At 40.4% G+C, this 17,401-nt stretch overlaps 1 protein-coding gene across 1 annotated transcript in view; it reads right to left on the bottom strand.

The window, feature by feature from the left end:
- Unc13c (unc-13 homolog C) overlaps window positions 1-17,401 on the bottom strand; it is a 439,545-nt gene that overhangs the window by 243,876 nt on the left and 178,268 nt on the right. Inside the window, exons 7-8 of the mRNA XM_052189342.1 lie at window positions 15,060-15,279; window positions 656-883 (exon numbers count right to left, since the gene is read on the bottom strand). Coding sequence (XP_052045302.1) covers window positions 656-883; window positions 15,060-15,279 — 448 coding nt within the window. The remainder of the gene's footprint in view (window positions 1-655; window positions 884-15,059; window positions 15,280-17,401) is intronic.

The raw sequence follows: 17,401 nt of genomic DNA, 5'->3' as shown, positions 1-17,401 counted from the left end.
TACTTTGCTTGCATGTTTGCATGAACATCAGATGTATGCAGTACTCATGGAGGTGAGAAAAAGGTATCAGATCCTCTGGACTTAGAATTGTAGGTGGTTGTAAGCCCTCATGCTGGTACTGGCAACTTAAACCAGGTCTTTAAACCAGGAACTTAAACCAGGTTATTGTAAGAACAGTAAGTACTAACTAAACAATAACCCATCTCCCCAGCTCCCATGTGTGTGTTAATATCATTCAGAGGACTGATTTTAGAGTTTTAATCTAAAAAACTTAAATGATCACTGGTATTTACTTAAGGATCAGGTGGATGAGTGTTCTAAAATGATTCCCCTTAAAGCAACACACTGATAGTGACCCTCAGTAAGGATATTATTGACACTGTTGTCATTATTCAGTAGAAGGCAACTTGAAAAGCTAATTTATTAAATCATTAATGTATTGATGAGTAAATTAACAGAATACAGAGTGAAATTATTCTAATTTTCCTTCATCTATTTGAGAAAATTGAATAGGTAGATTTGTCAACATTGATGAGATTTTAAAAAAAAAATCTATTCTTCTATCTTGGGCTTTTTTTTTTTTAAATTAATGGTGGTTCCTGATACACATAAAAAAACTCCATATGGAATAAAACACTTAGGAAATGTATTCTACCTGTGATGGTTATTTTTGCTGACCACTTGGACGTCCCATCCAGCACACTCTGCTTGGCAGCCTTTGTGTACTGCACGAAATCCTCTTTGGAGATCTGGAACATTTCCTGAATGACTTCAAACACCTCTGGCCTGTTCCTCTCCCTGATCTTCATCCTTTCTTTCATGGCTGTGATGATGGTCTGTGTCTTGTCCTCCGCACCATGCTTAGAGCTCTTCTCTGCTGCGCCTGCAGCGGGAAGAGAACCAGTGGCTGTGTGAGTGTACAGGAGCTGCTCTGGGATGGTTCGAAAGGAGATGCATGCATGTCAAAGACTGAGCTTAGAGGAGCTGGGGCGGCTTTTTGGTCAACATCAGGAAAATGAATGAATCACTATACTGAGAACATGGGGCCGTATTAGCATTATTGTCAACTCAGTAGACTTCAACCACCCATGAAACCACAATACTGGAACAGAGAAGGAGTTCTCTAAGTATTTGGTTTGAATTACAAGCAACAGCAACAAACTTCAAGAACTCTTGCATGTAATCAGGATGTCACATAAGACATGTTAGTCTTCAACAACTCTAAAAAGAATTGAGAGCTGGATCAAACATAAGTGGCACATTTCAACTGGAGACAAATAATGCAGAGCTCACCCAACTTTTCTCAGTGGGATGGACTGTAATGAAATGCTGCTTTATTTACATTAAAAGAATTCCCATACCACACATACAATGTATACCGAAACATAGTGAAACATTCACCTGAAGTTCTTCTTTGCAAAAGGCATTTGGAAACCACTGGTCTGGATGATATAGCACATAGCAGGCAGCACACTTAAATCCTCACTAACAAACATATTTAGAGTCAAATGGGCTAAATTTCACTTTCAACCAAAATCTTTCAATTTGTTTGTTTTGTGATTGACATCGACTTCCTGGGTATTGTGTGATTCACAAATGCTTCCAGCTATTGAACATTCCACAAGTACCATGTCTGTGACTTCTACCATATCCACCAAAGGTATCCTCACTGCTAGGCCTGGCCTCCTGGGATTCGAAAATGCACATGTGTGTGTATGCCTGTGTCATGGCACACATCGAGATGTCAGAGTCTGTTCCTTCTACCATGTGCATTCTAGGGATTGAATTCACCCTGACAGTGCTGGTTGAAAAGCACCTTTATCTGCTCTGCCATCTCACCCACCAGCCCCCAAACATATTTAAATGAGAAGATTAAAAAAGAATGAATCCTAATTTAAAGAACATTCTAAATACCCTACTCATCTGTTAAAACATGCTCTATAACAGCTGTGTATTTGTAAATTATGTGCCATTAAGTAATTGAGAGTGTTTGTAATTTACCAGTAACAGCTTGATTACACAATACATAATTCTTACTCAGTAAAATATAGTTAGTTAGGTTGGACTGCGTGTCTGCACTACCTAACAGGCATATTTGGCTTCAAATATTAGAATGTTCCTTAAACATCAAAGATGAGTAGAAAATACCTGCAAGATTCAAAGTGTCTGGAGAAATGTGTTTGATTGGTGGCAGTCACACTAAGAAATTTGAAGGGTTAGAAGCAGCATGAAGATGATATTCATTCCCACCCTTATACCCAGAAGGTTAAGATCATGATCACTGGTTAGTCCAGAGGCTCTAGAAAGAATTTGCCAGTCCTATATGGTCAAGGGCCCCGGGCTTAAACTTCTAAATTCAAGGAGGAGTCCAGCTGGGTTGAGTGCTTTTCACACCGCAAATGCTCACATAAGCAGCGCCTACAAATTTAAAGCTAGAACGTCAAGAGGTTCCTTATGCCAAAGTATCAAATCTCTGACAATTAACTTTGAAATCTCTTACCTCTTTGGATGTTGCAGTTGTGTTCCTGCTTGAATGTGTACGTTTTAGTCAGATCTGTGAGCTGAAATTGCCAATTTGGGGAAGATAGGCTGACAGAAACTTATGTTTAAGACCCTGATCTGTCATTTCTAGAAAAGATACACAGCTTTGAAATTTTTCTGCGTTTACACTTTGTTTCCGAAGAGCTTCAATCCGAGCTTCAGATATGCATCCACAGTTAATTTGGCAGCTGATCTGCAAGCCCTTTTCCTTGCTTATCATTGTTCATCAAACACGCATCTTAATTTTCCAATCAGACCATTTTTAAATTGCTGCAATTTGTCACAAATTTCTAGTCTTTTGGGCTTATTCTGTTTATTTCAAAGTAATTTCAAGGTAATCAGTGATAACTGCAAATAAGCATTCATGGAAGTCTTTCAAAATACTCTGGTACCTCCCTGAAGTAGTAAGACACTGGTCTTAAGAACAGTAGCTCAGATCAAAGAAGATGCATTGCAGCAAGGCCCCCCTCACACAGGACACGCTGCTCCATGCAGCCTCCATCTCCCATTTATCGACCTGATGTGTACATGTGTGTTATATACTTTCTGTGTACACTCTTGTGTGTTCCTCAACCTTCTCCTTTGTTCCCAGCCCTATTCTGTCTTCATTTACTTAACAAGTGTTCCACATACCTCTGCAGCCTTCAGCTCTCCTGCTTCACTGCTTTACCCTCAATTCTAAGAACACATTCTTGTGTTCTCCTCAACAGAAAATTCGGCCCTCTCAAAGCTAACAATCCCTCACTACAGAAAACAAGGGCAATGCTCAAGGCCCATATGATCACTAGCACCTTAATGTGATCTAATTATTGCCAACCTGTAAACACTCAAACTCCCTGTATTTAACACTCAGAATGGACCACTTACCTGTGTGTGTGTGTGTGTGTGTGTGTGTGTGTGTGTGTGTAGCTGGTAGGACTATGCTCTGTTAAATGCACAGCCTAATGTCTAGCACGGTGTTTAGAAAATAGCATGTGCTTAAGAGCTATGGATGCCAAGCTAGTTCTTGAAGGAATTAAAGGTAAAAAGACAGTCATAATCAATTTAATGAATCATCTGCTTCTTGCAGACTGTGCCCTGGGCCATAATCCTGGAGGGAGGACAATCCATAATGCACAATAATTAAAGAGCTAAGAATACAGTTATAAACAGAAAACAAGTGTCCCTTGGCTTCAGATTTGGAATTCATTGGAAACAAAGATTGTGTGCCTATCAACAGAAAGCTGAGCCTGCTGAACAGGAATTAGATTGAGCTGCACAGCATATGCTCTCAGTTAAGGCAATGCAAAGGCAAGTAGACAGCTACACATGGAAGGGGTGTGTTGAGAAGATAGCATGGCAATCTATCTAGGTATGGAGTTATCATATTTGGGGTAGAGAAGGGGTAAATTCCCACCTGCCAGGAGCTAGCTGATGTGTTTAGAATGTTTGTGGTTACCTAAATGTCAGCACTGAAACCTAATCACCAACATAACAGTGTCAGAAGGTGGGCATTCAGGAGAATGGGTAGGTACTGAGGGCAAAGCTTTGATGGATAATAGTCTTACAATACAGGGCCAAGGGAGCCCTTCTCCACTTTATTCTTGTGGGGCACAGACAATCAATAGCTGGCAGTGGGACAAGTGCTAGGGGTGCCTAGGAGCTGATGCAGTGAGAGATGAAGTCCTGATATTCAGCATCTACCTAGTTTATGGTAACTTGCTATAGAGTTGCAAATGAACCAGAACATCATCCTTTTGAATTCGAATTCTCCTTTGCTTTCTTCCCCTTCCTCCTTCCCTCCCTCTCTCCCTCCTTCCCTTCCTCCTTCCCTCCCTCTTTCCTTCCCTCCATCCCTCCCTCTCTCCCTCCATCCCTCCCCCTCTCCCTCCTTCCCTCCCTCTCTCCCTTCTTCCTTCCTTCCCTCCCTCCCTCCTTTCCTCTCTTCTTCCTTCCCTCCCTCTCCCCTTCTTCTTTCCCCCACTTCTTGAACTACCTTCCCTTTCTTTTTAGACATGGTCTCATTTCCCAGGCTGACCTTGAATTTGCTGTGTAGCTGATTATGTTCTTAGACTTCTGATCCTCCTGTCTCTACATCCTAAGTGCTGGTAAGTATTTCATGCTACGCATGGTTTTATGAAGTGCAAGGTACTGTACCCTGGGCCTTTCACTACTGATAATCAAGCACTATCAATTGATCTTCACTTCAACCCCCATAGTTACTTCTTCACCCTAAGTCTTGGCTGCCTCATCCATAGGCAAACAGGTACAACGGTGATATCTCTTTTAATGAGGTCAGGTGAGAATCAAGCTCAAGTAGATAGGTAAATATCAAATAAATAATGATAGTTAGAATCATCTAATGATGATTAAATGTGGGATTTTAGAAAGTCAAACCAGCAAAGATCAGAGACATCTATCAAAGTATTTCATCCTAGCAAGAAACTGCAGGACTTTGAGCTCTCTAATTACTGTGAAGCATCCATGAACAGAGTCATGCTCAGTACCTGTAAAAGCTACTGTCTCCGTAGCCAGTTAGAGTCAATGCAGTGCCTAAAGACAAAAGACATTAAAGTCCAAGGAATCTGGAAAATTTCTTTTGTTAGTTCGTTTTTTTAGACATCCTGAAACCCTCCCATGCACTTGAGGTTAACAGACCCTGGTGGTGGTGGATTAATATTCAGAGTAAGCACGTGGGCTATCAGGGCTGAGGCATTTGAGTACTGCTCTTCTGTCTAGCAGTTTGTAGCCTAGAAACGTGTCTTTCCCTGTGACATCATGTGGGTGGTCCTCCTTGGACGCCTGTTTTCTTTCTGGGGAATCACGTAGGTGGGCACAGAGTTGACATCTTCCCACCCTTCCCATTAGTTGCTTTGTATCTGAGATAACCCCAACCCTCCTCCTTTCACATGCTTTCCGTCTCTCCCGTGGAACAGACCCACGACTCCCCCAGAGGCCACCCCCTCCTCGGAGACTCAAAGCTGCATACAAAGGCCTAGATAACTGGGGGGGGGGAGGGGCTGCGGTGTGATGAAACATCTCTCCCACCCCTGTAGGTGGCTCTGTGATGAAAATGGGGCACGTGGGCAGGGGGCCCTCTCATGAGGACCTGCCACCTTCTACAGAAGTGATTTAGCTGTCACTGGATCTGCCCCCAAGCCAAGCCAAACCTTAACTTCTGCTACTCTGGCTCTGCCTGTACCATCCACACTGCAGTTAAGCATCCTAACCAGCAAATGCAGTCTCCTAGGATAAGTTTAGGAAATGCTTTCACTAAAATTAAAAAAAAAAAAATCAGAAAGAATTCTTGTATCTCATTGGTAATTCCTGTGATTTCCCATTTAGTGTAACGAAATATCTTAATGGCTTAAGGGGACAGATCAATAATTTTTAAATGTGCTTGGTTTTTCAAATATGTCAAGGCAAAATTAAGGGAGAGATTAAAGAAGGAAAGATGTGTGTGTGTGTGTGTGTGTGTGTGTGTGTGTTTAAATATCACATTTATTTTCTTCACATTCTATTCAGAAATGAAAAAAAATAAAAAAACCAACCACAAAACAAAACTACAACAACTCATGAAAACCTTCAAACACAGGTTTCTTTCTACTTAGGTTCATCCTTAAATGACCTCTGATACCCAGGATGTTTGACACAAGCAGGCCAAGCTGCTGCTGGGAGGCTGTGTACGTCTTACTGATCTACATGCCACTTCCTTGTGGGCTGTGGACAGGTCCTAGGGCACCATCTCCAACCTTATCCCCCTGTGACAGGTTCTTCATTGTACAGACAAAAGAAGATCACTAGGCTAAGCCTCAGACATCTCCTCTGAGCTGAGTGGCTACTGCTTCTTTAGGAGGTAGAATTCACTCCATGCAATCCTACTATCCTTCAAGGTGAGGCTCTGTTTTGGGCTGCTTGGATCTATCTATCTATCTATCTATCTATCTATCTATCTATCTATCTATCTATCTATCTATCTTATAAACAATACATAATGGGTTAGAGATCATTATGGTATTTTAAGGTTTGTGTGTGTGTGTGTGTGTGTGTGTGTGTGTGTGTGTGAATGCAGATGTCCACAGAGGCCAGAATAGGGTGTAAGATCTCCTGGAGTTGGAGTGATGGGCAGTTGGGAGCCTCCCCATGTGGATATTAAAAGCCAAGCTCGGATCCTTTGCAAGAGCAGTGAGTGCTCTTATTCACTGAACCATCCTATCAGCACTTGACATTTTTAAACTAAGGGTGTTTATATGGTTCTTCCCCAAGCCCATTTCTGCCATCCTCTTGCCCCCGATCTCTGCTTGTAGCCTCCATCTTACAGACTCATTTCCTCATCTGTTTCCCATTTTCTTTACCCCCATCCCATTCTTCCTCACCATCTATTATTTTCCTTTCTTTGTTTCCTGCCTAAATTTTTGGGCCTCACTCTCACTTTCAACTGTTTGCATATAGACATCTGAGCCTAGGATCTACATATGAGTGGTGGCATAGGTCTCAGACCTGTTTTGTCTTTTGTCCCATACACTCAGGACAGTTGATCCTGAGATACAGACATCATGGACCAAACCCAGAACATATAACCCAGGGAAGTGTTAGGGATGATCTCTATGTTCTTCTCCACAAGTCAAGTGGTTTGGAATAATGGACTCTACAAAGTCCTTGCAGATACTGTGCTCCAGACATGGCCTATAATGTCCTCACATTCCTTGCTCCTGAGGAACTGCCAGCTGCCACCTCCTTTACCATCACAGGACTAAAGAGCACACATGAGTCCTGAGGCTCAATCCACGTCAAAGCACAGACATGCAGGTGCTGGGTAGGATTGAAGAGGGGTAATTCTCCTTTCATTCCACCTCTGTCCACCACAAATGTAGCCACCATTGCTGAAATAGCACTGAAGACTAAACTGGAAGTGTAGCAGGCTGGGCCCATTGTCCACTTAATCTTTGTAATGTCTGGCTAGATCTGGGGTAGAGGTTAGACTAATGTGAAAACATTATAAACCAGAAAATGGAAGTTCGTGGGATTTATTGATTTTTCCTCGGGGGGGGGGGGTGCGGAATAGACTTTCCATCTAAAGTTTTTTCAACTTTGCCATCTGTTCTCTTTTCCTGAATTTTCCCCTAGGTATTAGTACAAATTCAATAACATAATTCTCCATGGATACTTTTATGTATCTTAATCTTAACATTTTATTTACTATAAAAGCATATTGGTATTGCATAGGCATGACTTTATTTCTTTTTGACTTTCCCCTTTTTGCTTTAAAGAGTTGGATGTGCTATTTGTTTTGTAGAGGAAGTGAAAATTATTAATACTAAATAATTTTCTTATAAAGTATTCATAAATGCTGCTGATTAGTGCTTTCTATTTTAAGTTAAATTAGCTTAAAGATTACCATTTTTTTTGAATCATATGTTACATGAAGGCTTGAAGTTTTATACCCATCCATGCAAGTATCAAACAGACAAGCTTCAATAATTTGTCAAGTTGTTCATGTACACGTGTTTGTGTGTACAGGCTTGGGGAGGGAGAAAGAAAGACAGAGATGGGGGCAGACAGACAGACAGAGACGGAGAGCTTTTAAAGCCACAGATATGCTCCTTCTGGATGTTAGCTGGATGTGGAGGCTGGCATTATTAACTCTCTTTTATGTGACAAATGAGGCCAGGGAGGTTTTAAGTGGGATGTCTATATCATGTTCTTCAAGGTCCTAGTACAGCCAGAAAAAAAAGGAAGAAAAATAATTCAAGAGCTGGAGGATGGGAAAGAGTGCTGTTGAACTCTGCTCAGAACATACAGTTGTTGCATCTGTGACCTCTCAGCAACTATGGTTATCTGCATTAGTCCTGCTCTGGGTGGGCTTGTCAGTATTCCTAACTGGGTGGAGAAGATGTTCATAGGCAATTCCCTTTTATGAAAAGCTATGTAGCTAGGGTTGTATGTGGGAAAGGTCTTATTTATCATTTATTTTTCTCACTGCTCTAGACACTGATCAGTTGCCTTTGGTCCAGTAAATAACACCATTCCCATGCTTGTCCAAGCAGCTGTAATTAAACTCATTGGCCACACACACACACACACACACACACACACACACACACACACACACGCACAAAGAGAGAGAGAGAGAGAGAGAGAGAGAGAGAGAGAGAGAGAGAGAGAGAGAGAGGAGAGAAATTAGAAGGGGACCACTTTGGAAGAAGTGATTCAGAGGGAGGGGGAGGAACAAGAGATAGTAATGGGGGCAAATAAGGTAAGTGTACAGTATATGCATTTATGAAACTGGTCAATTATCACTTAATTCACACAAAATTAGAGGAGCAACAGAGTTGGAGATCAGACCCTGTAAATGGAGTTCAAGGCTGTAAGCTGTCTATCATGTCTATTAGATGCGTTGGGTATACTACAGGGGTTGCTTCTTCTGTGGCATTATGTGGGCACACTTTCCTCCTGTTCCCTCTTTTGTGGCTGACCAGAGCCTGTAAAAGCTCTCCTCTACCCTCATAGCTTTTTAATGGGCTCATTGTCACTCCAAGGTAAGTCAAGAGTTGATTCCACTGTTACTCAAACTGATTTTATCCTCAGCTCTCTATGTGCTGTAGAAAACTCAGCATAGATTGTAGCTGGTGGTGTGAAGGGTAAACTGCTGGGCTGGGTTGCATGATAAGCCTTGAGCACTCATTAGGGGAACCCTGAGAAGGCCAGGCCAGGATAGCTTAATGTCTAAGAAGACAGGAATCTAGTAAAAAAGTAAAATGCCTCAAAGTATCAGGTTCAGAGGATCTAGTTAGTTTGGACCAATTTTACACATTTATTTGAAAGTTAGAAAAGAACACTGGTGTGCGGGTTCTGAGATCTGGCTTCTAGTTGAAACATGGCCTGAAATAAGCATTCAGTTCTTGAGAACACCAAATACTCTGAGTTCAGTAGTCCACTGAGCTCTTCAACCTAGTGTCTCCAACTGTGTATGGCAATAGAAAAGATGATCATCAAGTCAACACAGGCCACATAAAATTTTATTTATTTATTTATTTATTTATTTATTTATTTATTTATTTATTTATTTATCTATCTATGTATCTATCTATTTATTTAATGTGTATAAGTGTTATTTAATGTGTATTTGTGTTTGGCCTGTATGTATGTATGTATGTATGTATGTATGTATGTATGTATGTATGTATATATGTATGTGTATGTACATATGCCATATGTGTACCTTGTACAAAGGTCCGAGGGCATCAGAACCCTTGGCACTGGAGTTGTGGCTGATTATAAGTCACTATGAGTGTTCTTGAACCCAAACCTGTGTCCTGTACAGGGATAGTCACTGCTTATATTCACCAAGCTATCCCTATACTGGCCTTCTCCTGCCTGGCAACTTTTCATTGTAGTTTTTAATGCCTTTACTATTGTTTATACCACATTTATTTATTAATCATCTCTAGAACTTAGATAAGGGTTAAATTATAGAAAAGTAAATATTGTTTACTTTCTTCCAAGAATAAATCCTCTACCCATGGGGATGCTCAATATATTCAACCTATTTAAGTGTCTCAAAATATCATGGTTACAAAGCATTGGTAATGGGACCGCAGAGGGAGAGGAATCAATATCCAATTTGCAAACAACAGAAATAGCCAGATCTTATTAATGCTGTGAATTTAAAAGGGCTTGTATTAGGACACAGAAGTGTGGCATAGCATCACTGGAGAAGACAGAGGACATACCTTCCAATGCCTGCTTGCTGAAGGCTTGGTAACAGACTCTGACCTTATGTCATATTTGAACTCCTCAGGAATTAATATGGGCTAAAATACATGTTTTGTGGGACTCTGGAGGATCGTTAGGATCCAACATTATGTGTATATTTTTGTTGTTTCTAAATTGTGTGGATGATCAATTAAAATAATTTAAACTAGGCATGATGGCTCACACCTGTAATCTCAGCACTTGGGAGGTGGATACAAATGTAAACTATCACCAACTTCTCAGTTAAAACAAGAAAGAGGCATTTCTTAAGAAAACATGACTCATTTTGGAGAGAGATATTCAATATTTCTTGCTAGTTCTTAGGAAAATCTGTAATGCTAAATGCATATATTTTCAGAAGTCCATTCTGATCCACATGGAAATGTTGATTTTTTTATCTCTCTAGATAAATTTTATTTAGTTATTTATTTTCTAATTTTTTATTCGATATATTTTTCATTTACATTTCAAATGATTTCCCCTTTTCTGGTCCCCCCATTCCCCAAAAGTCCCTTAGGCCCTCTTCCCTCCACCTGTTCTCCCATCCACCCCTTCCCACTTCCCTGTTCTGTTTTTGCCCTGTACTGCTACACTGAGTTATCCAGACTGACCAAAGGACACAGAGAAAGTATCCAAATTAACAAAATTAGAAATGAAAAGGGGGATATAACAACAGAAACTGAGAAAGTTCAAAAAATCATCAAATCCTACTACAAAAGCCTATACTCAACATAACTGGAGAATCTGGAGGAAATGGACAATTTCCTAGACAGATACCAAATACCAAAATTAAATCAGGACTAAATAAATCATCTAAACAGTCCCATAACCCCTAAAGAAATAGAAGGGGTCATAGAAAGTCTTCCAACCAAAAAAGCACGGGACCAGATGGTTTCAGTGCAGAATTCTATCAGACCATCAAAGAAGACCTAACACCAATACTCTTCAAACTATTCCACAAAATAGAAACAGAAGGAACACTACCCAACTCCTTCTATGAAGCCACAATTACGCTGATACCAAAACCACACAAAGATCCAACAAAGAAAGAGAACTTCAGACCAATTTCCCTTATGAACATCAATGCAAAAATACTCAATAAAATTCTTGCCAACTAAATCCAAGAACGCATAAAAATGATCATCCATCATGATCAAGTAGGCTTTATTCCAGGGATGCAGGGTTAGTTCGATATACGGAAATCCATCAATGCAATCCACTACATAAACAAACTCAAAGAAAAAAACCACATGGTCATTTCATTGGATGCTGAAAAAGCATTTGACAAAATTCAGCATCCTTTCATGCTTAAAGTCTTGGAAAGAACAGGAATTCAAGGCCCATACCTAAACATAGTAAAAGCAATATACAGCAAACCGGTAGCCAGCATCAAACTAAATGGAGAGAAACTTAAAGCAATCCCACTAAAATCAGGGACTAGACAGGGCTGCCTACTTTCTCCTTATCTTTTCAATACTGTACCTGAGGTACTAGCTTGGGCAATTAGACAGCATAAGGAGGTCAAAGGGATACAAATTGGAAAGGAAGAAGTCAAACTATCATTATTTGCAGATGACATGATAGTCTACCTAAGTGACCCAAAAAACTCCACTAGAGAACTCCTACAGCTGATAAACAACTTCAGCAAAGTGGCAGGTTATAAAATCAACTCAAGCAAATCAGTGGCCTTCCTATACTCAAAGGATAAGCAGGCTGAGAAAGAAATTAGGGAAATGACCCCCTTCACAATAGCCACAAACAGTATAAAGTATCTTGGGGTGACTCTTATCAAACATGTGAAAGATCTGTATGACAAGAACTTCAAGACTCTGAAGAAGGAAATGGAAGAAGACCTCAAAAAAATGGGAAAACCTCCCATGCTCATGGATCAACAGGATTAATATTGTTAAAATGGCTATTTTGCCAAAAGCAAATATACAATATACAGATTCAACACAATACCCATCAAAATCCCAACTCAATTCTTCATAGAGTTAGAAAGAACAATTCTTAAATTCATCTGGAATAACAAAAAACCCAGGATAGCTAAAACTATTCTCAACAACAAAAGAAATTTTGGGGGAATCAGTATCCCTGATCTCAAGCAATATTACAGAGCAATAGTGTTAAAAACTGCATGGTATTGGTACAGTGACAGGCAGGAGGATCAATGGAACAGGACTGAAGATCCAGAAATGAACCCACACACCTATGGCCACTTGATCCTCGACAAAGGAACTGAAAACATCCAGTGGAAAAAAGATAGCCTTTTCAACAAATGGTGCTGGTTCAACTGGAGGTCAGCATGCAGAAGAATGTGAATTGATCCATCCTTGTCTCCTTGTACTAAGCCCAACTCCAAATGGATCAAGGATGAGGGAATCTTTACTAAGAAAAGCCTAAAAAAAAGGAACAAGCCCATTTCTTAGGCATGATCCTAAGCATTTTTTTTCTCTAAGAGTTTCACAATATTTATTTTAAGATGGCAATACTTTTTATAACTGTTACCAGTTCTATTCTTCTTTATTAAAATGCTTGTTTAAAATTCATTACAAACACAAGGGTTAAAATGTAAAGATTTTATTTTTTATTTGTGTGTGTGTATGTGTTTTCATGGGTGCAATGCCCATAGAGACCAGAAGTGACAGTGAATCCCTTGGAGCTGGAATTACAGATAATTGTTTGCCACCCAATATGGATGCTGGGAACCAAACTCAGATCTTCTGGAAAAACAGGCATGTTCTTAACTGCTGAGCCAACTCTCAACCCTCTAGATTAAAATTTAATTGTAATTAAGTTGAATAACTAACATTGAGTTATTTTAAGAGATCATTCCTAATCATACTTTTTTCAAAGAAGGAGTTGTGTATGGCAGCACACATGCATTACCCAGCACATAAGACAGAGAGGCAGAAGAATTAGGAGTTCAAGGCCGGCCTCAGCTACAATATGAGTTAAGGCTAGCCTGGGTTACATGAGATTCTGCCTCAAGGTTTACAAAGAAGGGAATAGGTGGATGGGAAACTAGATGTTTTGTTAAGACACAGTATTGTTTATAAGTTAGCTTTATTCTGATTTGTGCTGGGGGAATGTTAATGCACAGAGAACATGAGGATGCTCTATGTCCACTGCTGACTGAAGCTAGCCAGCTGTCACTAGTCGTGAGTGTAAGTCACCAGTCTCACACTTTCCTCTGTCTCACTCACTCAGTTCCAGGCAATCCATGAGCCTTACTCTGACTGCAGAGGGGACAGACAATATGTTCCTGTCAAAAGGCATACCAGAACTCACACAAAATATGCTTCTTTGATAGCATTTTTCAAAGAGAATTTCTGAATAAAGTTCAGGGGTGTAGAGTTAACTTATGTATAGCCAAGAGTATTGACAGTAGGAATTTCTGGATCTTCTGTCAGCTAATTTTAAACAAAATTTAAAAGAAATTGTTAATAAGAAACAGAGTGAGTATGTCCATTCAGAAGTATCAAAGGACAAAGAGCCTATCCACATAGGTCTGCAGTATACCTAGAGTCAACACAATCTATTTCACTCAGCCTTCTCCATAAATCAATAAATATATGAGGTCATGTTTATTAGCTATATTCATTCATATTACCTATGGTATAGCTAGAGTCAACATGGACTAGCTCATGCAGCTTTCTCAGTTAATCTCTGAGGTAAATTTTATCAGCTGTATTCATTCACTTCAGGGAAAGATTTGTGTGAAATTCAGAAAATACAGCAAGAGCCATATGCCTAGCTGCATTTGCCTTTAAGCTTTGAAGACAAGAGCCCCAATTCCAATATCCACGCAGAAGGATACCCATCAGGCAGTGAAGACAAAATTGGGAAAGTGTGTCCTGGCTCCAGTTTGGGTAACATTGTATATGGGCACAGTCACATGAAACTGCTAACAGAACAGACTGGAGGTCACTTTGAGGTTCTACAATTACTGAAGCTATTCTTTCAGCCTGAGGACAACTCCCTCTAGTTCCTAATTCAGTTCTTTAGGGATGCCCTTGTTAGTTTTCATTGCCTGCTTGACACAATCTAAAGTCACCCGGACTTTAGAAATTTCCATTGAAGAACTGCTTCAATCACATTGGCCTATGGACATACATATGAGAGACTGTGTTAACTGTTAACTGCTACAGGATTGCCCAGCCCACTTTGAGGGGCACAGTTCCCTAGGCTTTCTAGGAAAGATAGCTAAGCATAACCCAGAGAATGAGTCAATAAGCAACATTCCTCTTGGTTTTCCGTTTCAGTTCCTGCTTGAGTCTCCATTCCGATTTCCCTTAATCATAGACTGTGATCTCTAAGATGAAATGAATCCTCTTTTCCATATTTGGTTTGAGTGTTTTATTACAGTAATGGAGAAGTGGACAAGAACAGAGGCTATACCATCAAGTCTATGACCGGTCGGCCATCAAGGGCTCATTTGCATATGTGGTAGGGGAAAGCCCATAGAATATGTTGACACAAAGGGCTTCTAGTGTGAAGACACATGCAGGCTGTGCAGGACTGCAGAGCTCTAGTGTGAAGACACATGCAGGCTGTGCAAGACTGCAGAGCTCTAGTGTGAAGACACATGCAGGCTGTGCAGGACTGCAGAGCTCTAGTGTGAAGACACATGCAGGCTGTGCAGGACTGCAGAGCTCTAGTGTGAAGACACATGCAGGCTGTGCAGAACTGCAGAGCTCTAGTGTGAAGACACATGCAGGCTGTGCAGAACTGCAGAGCTCTAGTGTGAAGACACACGCAGGCTCTCTAGTCTGAGTACTCACGTTGCAGACAGTCGGCATTGAGCAGGTCCTGACACTTCTCGTGACATTTCACCCCACACTCCAGACACTTCATGCCTTGTCTTGCGATGCCCCACAGCAGCCCCTCACATTCATAGCAGTAGGTGGGTGTGGTAGCTGTCCAGACCTCGAAGTTGTGGGGAGTGGTGGAAGAAATGGGGTAGATCAATGCCTGCAAAGTTTTCCTGAAGACGTGCATTTTCTGTGAGTTTGAGAGTGGGAACAAGGAAAAGCAAATCAGTGGATCTGGGGAACTTCAGCACGAAATAGACCATTTTATCATTTTCCACTGAAATTGCTATTTTGGGAGAGCCTTTGGTTTTGATGTAAGTAATGATTTTTAACCTGTCATTCTGCTCATTTACTCTTCTGTTTTAAAGTCCAGTTTGGTGTTTTAACTAAAGAACTCCGCAGTAGGCTTACAGACAGCAATAGGCTCCATTCTTGTACAGGTTTTTTCTGTAGTTCCCCATAGTTCTAATCACCTGCTCATGACCGTACCCCACTGTGCCACACATGGAGAGCAAGGACAGATATCTTACCACTCATAGCAGTGCTCAGAGCCTAAGCGAGGCTCTGTCTTATTAAATCAAAACACTAATTTATATGACTAACCTTAGCCTTAGTTGGCTTATAGTAAAATTTTTAAGTATGTGGAAAGCATTTTTAATGCTAACCATAACTGTCTGAACATATCTCCATGCTGTTTCATATTCCACCAAGACCCTTCTTCCCTGACTGGGGAACCTTGCTAACATGTCACCTTCAATGTTTTATGCAATTTATTCTGCAAGGAATGATTTTCAACACTCATCACTTAGAAAGGATTTTTACCAACTAATTCATAAGAAAGGTCTTGCTGTAGATAAAAGTTAAATGTGGTATTCTCCATGGTTCCTGGTACTGTCCAGGCAGATGACTATAATAGCCGTTGGTAGATCACAAACATTCACCGAATGATTATCCAGAGTTATCTAATAGAAGCATGTGATGATTTACATGGATTCCTTTGGCTAATGGCATGTTGCTAATTGTTCTGGCTTGTTTTGTGTGTCAATTTGACCCTAGCAAGAGTTACCACAGAGAAAAGAACCTCAGTTGAGGAAATGCCTCCATGAGATCCAGTTGTAAAGCATTTTCTCAATTGGTGATCAATGTAGGAGGGCCCATTGTGAGAGTTGTTACCCCTGGACTGGTAGACCTGGGTACTGTAATGAGGTATGCTGAGCAAGCCAGGTAGCAATCCAGTAAGCAGTACTCTTCCATAACCTCTGCATCAGCTCCTGCCTCCAGGTTCCTGACCTGTTTTAGTTCCAGTCCTGACTTCCTTTGGTGATGTACAGCAATGTGGAAGTGTAAGCTGAATAAGCCCTCAACTCACCAACTTTTTCTTGGTCATGATGTTTCACTGTAGCAATAGAAACCCTAAGACACTAATCTATTTTGAATCTTTGAAACCTTTCATAACAAACACCACATTCTAAAAGACATGTATTTTTCAAATTATAATAAATCACATATGCTATAACATAACTAGTCAAATAGAAAGAAACTGAAAATAAAAATTATATAATTAAGTTATTTTTTTTTCTGAGTTAGGGATGGTTCGATGAATGCCCTTGCAGTGTTTTAATCTACATAAAAGTAGGAAAACAACAATATCATTTTTATATTTCTTAACAGATTTTTACAAGGAAGGCCAGTTTTGGTGTGTGCAGACAGTCCTTAGACTCTTCAAAGGGGAGTGTGGATTGTCTCATGTTCTGAAAAGCCTCTGTAGAAAGGAGAGGGAATAGGCTTCTCAGATCTTAAACACGTGTTTGTTTTAAAAATCTCTGTGCTGAGAGAGAAATCAAGGTATTACTACTTTAATACCTTATTTTCTAAAGTGTTAGGACACTGGACAGAAATAAATAGCCTTCTTTATTGTAAGTATCATAGAAATATAAAATGACTGAAAAATAAAGTAATCAGGCTTCTCGCCAAGAGCAGAGCAGCACCTGGTTGTGTAAGCCATCAACAGCACACCATCTGCCAATGTAATAGATACATCAGCAGCAAAGCTTAGCTGCCTCTGTGTCATGTTCCCTGGTTTCCCACTACACTGTTAACTGGTGAACGTCCATTTTCACAGTACTCTATGGGGTTCCCTCTGGCGACTATGTATATCAACAACTTTACACACATCAAAAGAGTCTCATTATGATAGCTTGAAGAAAGTATGATTCTTGTTTGAAACAGTGTTCCTGCACCGGACACCCACTGGGCTCATACCTTTCAGGAGAGAAATGCAGGAGTGTCCCTGCACACGTTTACTATTTATA

Source organism: Apodemus sylvaticus, chromosome 7 (genome assembly GCF_947179515.1).
Source record: "Apodemus sylvaticus chromosome 7, mApoSyl1.1, whole genome shotgun sequence".
Lineage (NCBI taxonomy): Eukaryota > Metazoa > Chordata > Mammalia > Rodentia > Muridae > Apodemus > Apodemus sylvaticus.
Note: the sequence above shows the minus strand (reverse complement) of the source record. Positions and strands in the feature narration are given on the sequence as shown.